This window comes from Staurois parvus, unplaced genomic scaffold (assembly GCF_062004578.1).
Source record: "Staurois parvus isolate SC_StPar_1 unplaced genomic scaffold, SC_StPar_1.0 ptg000081l, whole genome shotgun sequence".
NCBI classification, from domain to species: Eukaryota; Metazoa; Chordata; class Amphibia; order Anura; family Ranidae; genus Staurois; species Staurois parvus.
The window spans coordinates 3,440,526-3,453,222 of record NW_028317877.1 but is presented as its reverse complement, the minus strand read 5'-3'; the positions used below and the strand labels follow the sequence as shown (position 1 = coordinate 3,453,222).

The following is a 12,697-nucleotide window of genomic DNA, read 5'->3' as shown; positions in this document are numbered from 1 at the left end:
TTTGATTTAGGATACTATACTAAAAGCATTTTGATTTAAGGAGCCAATGCCTACTTTACAAAGATTTTTCATAAGAACATCCATATGAAAATCTACCAATTGTATGGCCAGTTTATGCAGAAAACTAAAAGCCGCCATAATCCGATAGAAACCATGAAGTCAATGACAGGCTGAGAGGATTAATCAAGTAAATGCAAACCAGGATTACACAGCAGCTCTGACAATACAAATATGTAGTTAAAGTTGAATGCCTCATTTAATTACGCTAAATATTTGCCTTTGGTACAAAAACATTCTCGAGGTCTCTTGAAATCAACACCAGCAGTGAGCATGATGAGCCTAGAAGACAGGATCAGACAGCCTTTTTTGCACAATGTAGAGGATTAACCTCTTGGGTTCCACAGTGAGCATAACAAGCATGCTTTCCTGCATATACAGACTGGCTTTGCTGTTGTGGGTTTAGTAACACTTTAAAGCTCACTATGCACGATTAGGGGTTTTTTTGTTTGTTTTTTTTTTATTCAACCAGTGGGCTGAACAAAAAAAAAATCAACAGATTCCTTCATCCACACAAATGAGGTGAATGGAGGAATTCTCCCCTCCCCTCACCCCCTTCCCATTGGCTGTAGTCTGTGATCAAGAAAAGTTTTCCAGTTTGTCCCTTTGACCGAAGTCGATCAAGTGATCAACTTCTGTTGAGTTAGGACCACCACTCAGTGATTGGAATTCAGCAGCACACTGCTGACTCAGCCATATTTTGAACAGTGTATGGCCAGCTTAATGGGAAAAAAAAACCAATCTTCCCTAGGCCAGGTATCTACACCCATTGTAATGTATAGCCCAAACTTTTTGTTTTGGGTAGAGTAGGGAAGGACTGGAACCCCTGTCAAGTTTCACACTATTTGTTTGCCCTGATCACCAGTGTCACTAGGATAGAAAGTGATGCAAATTCCAGAATGGTAAGTGAGGATAAATCTTCCAACCTGTTGGGTTTTAACCTTTCACTAATCTATCCAAAAATAAAGATAAAGTTTTGTTTATACAAACATTTTAAGTGCAGAGTTAATACCCTGTTCATATTTGATGCTTGATTTGAAGATTCACCAGAAAGGCTTTAATGCCCATCACTAACGAAACCAAAATGATGCAGCGCTACCCGAATAATAAAATAATACAATATGGCAAAAACAAACAAAGTGACATAAATATATATATATGTGACAAAAAATCAGTGGATCGATCCTCTCTGGAGATCTCAATATAAAGTGACATAAAATATATATACATGCCAATAAATCAGTCACTTTATATTGAGATCCCCAGAGAGGATCAATCCACTGATTTTTTGTCACATATATATATTTATGTCACTTTGTTTGTTTTTTCCATATTGTATTATTTTATTATTCGGGTAGTGCTGCATCATTTTGGTTTCGTTCGTTTTTATTTCCACGTGGTATATGGTTAGGTGCTAGCAGCTCCCACTCACCTAATTTATCACGTAATCGTAGCGCAGGAGATCTTCATTATTTTTAATGCCCTTCACTAGAATTTCTATTATATTTAAAGGTGCCCATTCACACCCCAGAATAGTGGTGCTTGAAGCTCCTGGTTGGGAAAAGTACAGGAGCATGTTTTGTGGTCATACATTTTGGCTCCAATGGACTTTACTGGATGTGCTCGTAAAATGTAATGCATATATATATTTTATTATTTTTTTGAGTTAAAATTTCCCGTCATTGAGAATTTTTTCTAACTACCCAGCACATTGTATTATTTCCTTTTTATGTTTATTTTGCACGCTTTTTTTAACAATATAAATTGGCTTAAATAATGTAAAACTTCTAAAATAATACACTTTATTTTTTATATTTCCTGAATTGTATTTTGTGCTACGCTGTGCTTTTGAACACATTATAAATACATTAGATGCGACTTCAGGTGCAATTTGTAAATCGCATGTCGCACCGGTGTGAACCAGGGCTAAAACTGAAGTTTACTGCTTAAATATTGCTGTTCCTGATTCCTCCTTTCCCTCCTCATCAACATACTAATGAAATTTGTAAATGAAGCCTTTCTGTTTTCATTATATATATATATATATATATATACAGTTGTGGCCAAAATTATTCAACCCCCACTGAAATTGAGTGTTTTGGCCAGTTTGACATTGCTTTTGATCATTCAGTCATCTTGCTTACATTTACATTAAAGAGGCACTTGTAGGTCAGACAAATATAACATAACAGTTATAATGAAATAACCACAAATGTCTTTTCTGTGCTCACAGCATTATCAGTTTTATTCAACCCCCAAGTGACATTCAATCTTAGTACTTAGTACAGCATCCTTTTACAGTTATAACAGCTTTTAAACGTGAAGCATAGCTTGACACAAGTGTCTTGCAGCGATCTACGGGTATCTTCGCCCATTCTTCATGGGCAAAGGCCTCCAGTTCAGTCACATTCTTAGGCTTGCGCACTGCAACTGCTTTCTTTAAGTCCCACCAGAGGTTCTCAATCGGATTTAAGTCTGGTGACTGCGATGGCCACTCCAAAATGTTCCAGCCTTTCCTCTGCAACCATGCTCTAGTGGACTTGGAGGTATGCTTGGGATCATTGTCCTGTTGAAAGGTCCAACGTCTCCCAAGCCTCAGGTGTGTGACGGACTGCATCACGTTTCCATCCAATATCTCCTGGTACTGAAGAGAATTCATGGTACCTTGCACACGCTGAAGCTTCCCTGTACCTGCAGAAGCAAAACAGCCCCAAAGCATGATTGACCCTCCACCATGCTTCACAGTAGGCAAGGTGTTCTTTTCATCATAGGCCTTGTTCTTCCTCCTCCAAACATAGCGTTGATCCATGGGCCCAAACAGTTCTAATTTTGTTTCATCAGTCCACAGAACACTATCCCACAACTTTTGTGGTTTGTCCACATGGCTTTTGGCATACTGCAGTCGACTCTTCTTATTCTTTGGAGACAGCAAGGGGGTACGCCTGGGAGTTCTGGCACGGAGGCCTTCATTACGCAGTGTGCGTCTTATTGTCTGGGCTGAAACTTCTGTACCCACATCTGACAAATCTTTTCTCAGTTCCTCAGCAGTCACACGGGGACTTCTCTCCACTCTACGCTTCAGGTAGCGCACAGCAGTCGAAGTCAGCATCTTCTTTCTGCCACGACCAGGTAGCGTTTCAACAGTGCCCTTTGCCTTGAATTTGCGAATGATGCTTCCTAAGGTGTCTCTTGGTATGTTTAACATCTTTGCAATCTTCTTATAGCCATTGCCCTTCCTGTGAAGAGAAATCACCTCTTCTCTTGTCTTCCTGGACCATTCTCTTGCCTTCACCATGTTTGTAACCACACCAGTAAATGTCTAGAAGGAGCTGAGTATCACAGTCATTTTAAAGCTGCCTAATTGGTGCTTATTATGCTTGATTGCTGCTCGGTGACATCCACAGGTGTTTTCAATACCTGATGGAAAGCACCTGTATGAACCTCTGTTCTTCAGAGTGGTAGTCTTTAAGGGGTTGAATAATTGTGGCAATGAAGAAACCACATAAGAACCATTTACTACTGTATTACATAAACAATTGATGTCATTTTAGTTGCATTTGGGTAGTTACAACGTCCTTGTAGGATTTGATTCTGAATACAATTCCAAATGTACACTATAGTCCCTAAACCCCTTTACAGCATTGGGGGTTGAATAATTTTGGCCACAACTGTATATATATATATATATATATCTTAATTTACTCCCTGCGACATCATCACTGGGTCTCTGTGCTTCTCTATGCAATGGAGGCATGTCATGGACGGTGGTAGTTGCTGTATGCATAGCTTCCTGAAAATGTCACAACACTCTGCCTGTACCCCCTATCAAGAGCCCAAAGCCATGATTATTATTATTATACAGTATTTATAAAGCGCCAACAGTTCGCTCAGCGCTGTACTTTACAAAGGGGGACAGAACATGTGACATAACAATACAATGTGATACACAAGGGGTTTGAGGGCCCTGCTCTTTCGAGCTTACAATCTAGGAGGGAGGGGATGGTGACACAGGAGTAGATAGCTGTGGGGGATGGAGTGGTAGGAAGAGTGGAGGAGGTCGGCAAGTTAGCAGGGGGTGGGGTAGACTTCCCTGAAGAGATGGGTTTTCAGGGTGCGCCTAAAGGAGAGGAGAGTAGGTGATAGTCTGATGGGTTGGGGCAGGAAGTTCCAGAGGATGGGTGACACCCTGGAGGAGTCCTGGAGGCGGGCATGGGAGGAGGAGACCAGGGAACTAGAGAGAAGGAGGTCTTGTGAGGAGCGGAGTGTGCGTGCTGGGCGGTACTTGGATATTAGGTCAGTGATGTAGTTCGGGGCAGTATGGTGGACAGCTTTGTACGTCAGTGTTAGGATTTTGAATTTGATCCGTTGAGCAATCGGAAGCCAGTGGAGGGATTGGCAGAGGGGGGTGGCGGAGATGGAGCGGTTGGAAAGGTGAATGAGTCTGGCAGCCGTATTCAGGATGGACTGAAGCGGGGATACCCAGCGGCGACGCAGGCCAGTGAGGAGGGAGTTGCAGTAGTCAAGTCGTGATATGATGATGGAGTGGATGAGCTGTTTAGTGGTTTCTGGGGTTAGGAACGTGCGTATTTTGGCAATGTTGCGGAGGTGGAGTCTGCATGAGTTAGTTAATGATTGGACTTTGTGCTGGAAGGATACGTTGGAGTCCAGAATGACACCAAGTACTCTGGCCTGCGGGGCGGGTGTGATGGTGGCGTTGTTGGATGTGATGGAGAAGTCAGTGGGGGGTGGTGTGTGGGCTGGGAGGAAGACAAGAAACTCGGTTTTGGAGAGGTTCAGTTTAAGGAAGCAAGCCGTGTGCTAGCTTTTGAGAGAATTATGCAAATATTAACATGCCTTGATGGGTGAATGTCAGTCTGGAGGACTGGGCATTCCAAGGTATAATCTGAGAAGCCCACAGTGTGCAGTGGAATCGGAGTATGTCATTTCAATGTAGCAGAGGAGCCTGTACAGTTGTACGAGACTAAAGGTAAGGCTGGAGTTCCGCTTTAATATGTTACTATACTTTGTGCATTATTTTTGCTCATTATATGGCTTTCATGATCTAGCTGCAAAGAGGCCGTGGTTCATATGTGTAATATTTGGGATACATCTGTATTGTATCTGCAGATCAGTTTGGAATCTGAAGAATCATGTGATGTTATTCAGGATCAGGCAGCTGAGATCCTTGATGAAATGGGTCAAAATTTAAATCTTGCAGCTATTCGAATGTTTGCTCTCAGCTTGAGCAAGATCTTCAAAGCACTATTCCAAAAAGTTTGTGTCAACGAGGAGGGCATACAAGGGGTGAGTTTATGTGTGATCTTTGTTTTATTGTTTTTTGTTTTATATCAGAGTACAGAAAGAAACTGGACAGCAGTAACCGTTCTGGTTAGTGGTGCACCGAAATGAAAATTCTGGTGCCGAAACCGATACTGAAAATTCAGAATGTATGTGGCCAAAAGTCGAACCGAAGTGTCTGTGTATGAGGGGGTGGGGAGGCTCCAATTTTTCTTTTCTTATTATTTTTTATTTCTACTTTCGTGTGTGTGTATGTATGTATGTGTGTATGTGTGTGTGTGTATATATATATATATATATATATATATATATATATATATATATATATATATATATATATTTATTTATTTTTAAACTTAGGATTTTATTGCTATCCCATAGGGGACCAATAGTCCCCTATGTGATCGCATATGAGTGACAGGTCCTTTTTCTTCATTATAGCTCACAGAATAAGCTGTAACTTTCCCTGGAGCTAAAGGAAACTTTGTTTCTTTTATCTCGGGAAAGAAACTAAAAGGAAGCATTGGAAACAGATAAAATGGTTTAAAGTGAGCGCTCCTGAGTAAGCAGCTAAAGCACTAAAGGTAATCGCAGTGTACCCATAAAATGACAAGTAAAACAGAGTGCAGCGCTAAAAAATATATAAAGTGCAAAAGAAAATGGTCCGTGGTTAATAAATTGATTCATATGAGTAAGTCCCAATAAAGATAGCCGATGAAACCAGGAAACAATGGAAAGAATGTGCACTCACTGGACGCGCATGGAAAATGCACATATAATTAATATCCACTGGAATCTTTATAGTAGCTGAAGAAGGTTAACTTCAATCTGTAGGTCAATCAGCCTGGGAAAATGTATAGGAAGTCCGGAGGTCCCCTTAAGGATGGTATGGTGCTCAGCCAGAATCCAAAACTCCGTCCCTCTGGTGGTGGTAGGTCAAACTATAGGAATCCCTCAGTTAAAATGGCCGCCGGGCTATCTCGTGGCTCCGGGCGGGAAATGACGTCATGCTCTGTCGGTTCCTCCTAAGGCCTTTTGTGCCAAAGCACATCATCAGAGGCTGATTGATCTACAGATTGAAGTTTACCTTCTTCATCTACGATAAAGATTCCAGTGGATATTAATTATATGCGCATTTTCCATGCGCGTCTGGTGAGTGCACATTCTTTCCATTGTTTCCTGGTTTCATCAGCTATCTTTATTGGGACTTACTCATATGAATCAATTTATTAACCACGGACCATTTTCTTTTGCACTTTATATATTTTTTAGTGCTGCACTCTGTTTTACTTTTAAAAGGAAGCATTGTTTCTTTTAACTCAGGGAAATACACTAAAAGGAAACTTTGTTTCTTTTAGCTGGGGGGAAAGTGACAGCACTAGTGAAGAAAAAAAAGCTGGTAATTACTTTAAAAAAAACGGCACTGTCAAATAGCGACAGCCAGTCGCTGTGTACACTGCTCCTCTCCTTCCTTTCTCAGCCACCCCCCTTTCTCACCTGCGCCTGCAGTACGCACAGTCTCCTGTCTCGGCACCTGTATCGGCTAAATTTTTCCTATCGACAAAATGCAGATAGGGCTATTTTCGGCTGATGTTTCAGTGGCTGAAATTTCGGTGCATCCCTAGTTGTGGCGTATAAAAATAGTATTAGATACAGGTTGTGCGTATAATAATAAAATTAGTAATAATAGCCGAATACAAAAACATGGAATTCTGAGACCATAGACTTTAGGGTGCCGTGGTTGTGGTGAAACAAGCTTCATGGTACAATAGGAAGTAAGAGGTCAACGTATCATTTGTAGTATATTGCCAACCAGGCAATTAGCAATACTTTGTTTTGGATTTCAAAGAGAAACTTGATACATGTTAATGCCATGTTTCTTCCACATAATAGGTAGAATAGAACAGAAATGATACATCCAGCAAGGTTTGATCCATCATAGCAGGGCCATTTCAGTATCCTGTGGTCAGAGTTCAATGATATAGTAAACTTTGATAAGGAGGGTAACAATTGTGAAAACAATCACTATATAATACCAATAAAAGATGAGACATGCATAGTAGAATTTTTGTTCTGTCACTAGTTGAAAGAGGTCCAGAATGATAGCCAGAGAAATCAAGAATTAGAAAGTGGAGTTGAGGAGAGTTAAGTTATGTTTAAAGCCTAATACAATTCTCTTTATGGTTCTGTACCCTTTCATATAATGATTTATGACTGATTTTTGCTTTTGAATGCCTTAAACTAGAACTATAAGCAACTTTTTTTTTCACTTTGGATAGTGAAAAAAAAAGTTGCTTATAGTTCTAGTTTAAGGCATTCAAAAGCAAAAAGCAGTCATAAATTATCATATGATTTTTTTTTTTTGCCATCTGTGTTTTCATTGGGGAAATTTATCTTCATTTGCTGCCCCATAGCCAAACAAGGAATGAGAGGAAATCCTTGCAAATTAACTGCTTCCCGTCCGCCCTATAGCAGAAATACTGCTACAGGGCAGCACGGGTGCGCAAAATCACGTGTATATATACGTGATTTTTCATTTCCGGGTAGGGGGCACGCACGAGCGACCCACGCCGCCATTCGCGGCTGGGACTGTCAATTACTGGGTCCCGGCTGGTAATTACTCGCCCTTGCCTGGTGATTTCCGAAGGTCTCCGACAGGGAGGAGGACTGTTTTTTGTTTACTAATAATTCTCCCTGTCAGCTCGCGCACACTGCTCTTGATGGCTGTGCACAGCGCAGCCTTCCAGAGCAGTGTGATTACAGTGAAGCACACAGACACCGCCCCCTAGTAAAACCCTTTGACCGCCCGTCATGTTAACCCCTTCCTGCCCAGTGCCATTAGTACAGTGTCAGTACTTTTTATTTAGCACTGATCACTGTATTGGTGTCACTGGGGATGTCTGTGAAACCAAGTCAGTTCCCCCCAGTGTCAGAATGCCCGCCGCAGTCCCGCTATAAGTCGCTGATCGCCGCCATTACTAGAAAAAAAAAATCCCAGTATATATACCGACTTTTGTAAACGCTATAACTTTCACGCAAACCGATTAATTTACATGTATTGGGAGTTTTTTTTTAGCAAAGACATGTAGCAGAATACATTTTGGTGTAAATTTATGATGAAATTGGATTTTTTTTTTTTTTATTTTTTACTGGACAATAGCAAAAAGTCAAAAATATAGTTTTTTTTTCTCAAAATTATCGTTTTTATAAAGCGCAAAAAATAAAAAATGCACGGGCAATCAAATACCACCGAAAGAAAGCTCAATTTGTAGGGGAAAAAAAGGGACGTAAATTTCATTTGGGTGCAGTGTTGCAGGACCACGCAATTGTCAGTTAATGTAACGCAGCGCCGTAATGCAAAAAATGGCCTGGGCAGGAATGGGGGTAAATCCTCAGGAGGACAAGTGGTTAAGGGAATCCCTTGCGCCTCCCAGGTCATCAGAACTAGTGTCTATTGGAAAATTCCCCCCTTTTTACTTTTCTGTGGACAAGCCAAAATTTTTTCTTTTCCTTTCAATATCAACAATAATGTTAAATGGGACAAATGGAGGCTATAGGTCTGAACTGACGACTGAAAGTGGTTGAAATTGACTGAAAATGTATGGTGAGCTTCAATGCTTGCCATAATGCTGACCCCTCTTACTTTCATTTTCAGGCAATTTCAACTAGCTTTGAATCCATAAGAAATGAATAGATCAAGGCATCGACCACCATCACTTTAAGTGAATGTTGATAAAAACTGTTAGCAATTATGTTACAGTCATCATTTTGGTAATTTATGTGATTAAAACCTAGTTGAAATAATTAACCACTTAAATAACGGGCACTTTTACCCCCTTCTTGCCCAGGCCAATTTTCAGGTTTCAGCGCTCTCACACTTTGAATGACAATTGCGCGGTCATACAACACTGTACCCAAACTAAAATTTTATAATTTTGTTCACACAACTAGAGCTTTCTTTTGGTGGTATTTAATCACCACTGGGGTATTTATATTTTGCTAAATTAGCAAAAAAAGACTGAAAATTTTGAAAAAAAAACATGTTGTTCTTTGTTTCTGCTATAAAAGTTTGCAAATAAGTTAATTGTTCTTCATAAATTTAGGCCAAGATGTATTCTGCTACATTTATTTGGTGAAAATAACCCAAATCAGTGTTTATTATTTAGCCTGTAGGAAAGTTATAGAGTTCACAAACTATCGGATATATCTGAAAATTGATCAATCCTGAAGTACTGACGGCCAATCTAATTTCTTGAGGCCCAAAAATGTCAAAACAGTACAGATATCCTCCAAATTACCCCTTTTTGCAAAGTAGACAGTCCGACGTATTTCATAAGAGGTATGGCGAGTTTTTTGAAGTTGTAATTTCTTTGTAATCATTTTTTGGAAAATGAAGAAATTAAAAAAAAATATTTTTACAATATTTTTTTACATACTGTCACCAGTGCAGTACAGCATCAGCATATAACTGTTGTGGCGGTGATCAGGGACACTGACTGGTGACAGTACAAGCAAGCATTTAACTGAATGAAATTGATTCATTCAGATTGTTTTCTTGTGATTAGCTGTGATTGGCCACAGCTGGGCTGTGAATAGCCCAGCCTGTGCATGTGATCACTGATCGTTCACAGCTAGACACACTTATATACAATGAATGCCATGAAAGGAAGCCATCTATTGTATACAACTGTCATGTGACCTGCTGTGATTTGTCACAGCAGGTCACATGGTACTGGCAACGGGGCCGGTACACAGATCTGTCATCAGCCATGTCCGAGGTACACAGCCAGTGACCAATCTCGCCACAGCACGGCCTGCGGGCAATGCACAATCTGGGAAGGGCGTCATATGATGCCCTCCCGGAGGGACGAACTGGTCGCCCGGCCGTCATCTGACAATAGGCCGGGTGGCAACTGGTTAAAGGATCACCTTTTGAACAAAAAATAACACTTTTTTTTTTTTTTTTGCAGTTAAAAAATATGCATGTATTATTTTTTTTCCTAAGGAGCCTGCAGAGCATTGCACCTGTAATGCCAGGCTCCTGCAGGTTCTCAGGATAGCTGCATGCTTGTATCTCCCACATCACATAGGCTGTTGCTTGAGAGCAGGAAGAGTCAATAAACTATGAGATCCCTCACCAGTACCCTCAAAGTTCATTGAGAACTACAAGCTGTCAGCCTTAATGGCTGATGGTACTTGTAGTCTATTCATTCACAGGAAACTGTGAATGAATGACACAGCTGTGTGGGCGGAGCCCAGCACGGTTATGCTGTTTTCAAATTGTGACAGCAGGTACAAGATCAGGATCTCCTTCCCGCTGTCACAGGGAGGGGGGAATGGGGGGGGGGTAAGTGCAGTAGCATGTTATATGTTACACCCTAACAACATGTAACATATTCTAAAGGTGAATTTATCCTTTCATTGAAATTGCTCAAAACTTCTGTGTGGTTTACAATAGGCTGGGTGCACATGGACACATTTTTTTCTAGAGCAATCCTAACCCGGTTCGCCCCGTGATCGCTACTCATGCAGTTGCACATAGAAGCAATCAATTTAAAAAAATTGGAACAATGTACTACAATAGTGGCAATCAACTTGTGAAACAAAAGGGACCTGTGGCCCTTGACAGTAACAGGCTGCACGTTATGTTCAGTATATGTAATAATTGGGCCATACTAGAGGAGATGGTCTGGGACTATGGACATTTAACAGATGTGATTGGAGACACAGGACATTTTGAATGAGACTGCTGGCAATATCTGCCATTGTGTCCTCTTTCAAAAATGTTCCCATTATTGACTGATGGGGTCTGCAACTAATATAGTGGCAACTGCTGGTGATTAGATGATGATTGCTCTGGCAAAAAAAAAAGCCAAACGCCTGTGTTCCCAGCCTTAGGGCTGTGTGCTGCCATGTGCAGAATTTTCATAGACATTTGAGAAGCGTTAAAAACTCTTCCCAAACGCCTGTCTGACGCCTGCTGACAAAGCTAGTGTGAACTGAGCCTTAACCTCCCTAGCGGTATTCCCGAGTGTAACTCGGGGTAAAATGTCAGTACTAAAAGCGGTAACCCCGAGCTACTGTCGGGCTTACCATGCGGCGCTGCATAGGGAGTCCCTGCAGAGCTTACCTTGTCCTTTGCTCCCGCGATGTGTCCCCTGCAGCATCCCCGGCCATCTCCTCCGGCCGATGCTGGCATCCGGCTTCTGTGTTCCTGTCCCTGTGACGTCGGGACGTACGGGCGCCGCCGCCACCGGCGGGAAATGTGAAAATTTAAAAAAAATTTCATTTTTTTCCAAACAAATTTTACATAGTAAAACATTGCTGTTTCAACCCATTTCACATACATTTTGTCCCTAGTGCTTTGTCCTGTGCCCTGCCTGCATTTTGTCTGTTCTTTCTGCCTAGAAACTGAGAAAAGTCCATGGCGTCCAAAAAGCGTCCCTTTAGGTCAAAAGTGGTTTTAGATCAGCTAGAGAACAGCGATAGTAAATCAGAACCACTTGCAGAATTGAGTGATAATGATTTGTGGGGAAATTCGTCATCAGACACTGAAAACGATTTTGCGACTTTGCTCAGCGATGTGCGAACTTGGCGCTCTATTTCAAATTTCAGTGTTTTTGGTTTGATTATATTATTGAATTAAATGTATTATTATTATATTATTATTTTTTATGATTATTAAATTATAATTTATGATTTCGTGTTTCAAATTTTATCATATCCGGGATGTTTAATAGACTCTTGTTCGGAGAGATTTCAGTGAGTTATTCCTAAAAATTACAGCCTACAATAAAAAATCTACATATTTCCATGCAAAAAAATTTACCGCTTTCAGCACCAAAAATCTGAAATAATCAGACCGCTAGGGAGGTTAATGTTCCCAAACCAGTCCTCAACACAAATGAACAAATTCTAGCTACTCATTTCATCAGCTTCTTTGTATTGAAAGCTTGCTGGTCCTGTGCCAAATCCACACCATACCACAATTCCATTGCTAGAAGCACACTCTTTGCATATTACTTTTTACTTATGGAATGTAATTTTATCATTTTCTAGCCATGACTGTATTACAGATCTTATGCATTTTTTTTTTATTTAGCACATCAAAAAAAATGTTTAAAATCCCTATTTGCTTACATTTTTTTTTATTTGCAGTTGGCTCAAGCTATTCATGAGCATCCGGTTGTACTTCTACCAAGTCATCGGAGCTACATTGATTTTTTGATGATGTCCTACGTATTGTACACTTATGACCTTGCACTTCCTGTCATTGCAGCTGGGATGGGCAAGTATTCCTTTTATCTGCATATTTATTTATTTATTTTTAAGCATTCATCCC

At 40.6% G+C, this 12,697-nt stretch overlaps 1 protein-coding gene across 2 annotated transcripts in view; it reads left to right on the top strand.

Annotated features, from left to right (window-relative positions):
• Positions 1-12,697, top strand: part of GNPAT (glyceronephosphate O-acyltransferase) — a 63,372-nt gene that overhangs the window by 15,377 nt on the left and 35,298 nt on the right. Inside the window, exons 3-4 of one of the 2 annotated variants that reach the window (XM_089669716.1) lie at positions 5,185-5,361; positions 12,514-12,643. In XM_089669716.1, coding sequence (XP_089525842.1) covers positions 5,185-5,361; positions 12,514-12,643 — 307 coding nt within the window. The remainder of the gene's footprint in view (positions 1-5,184; positions 5,362-12,513; positions 12,644-12,697) is intronic. The other variant, XM_089669717.1, reaches the window with a different exon arrangement.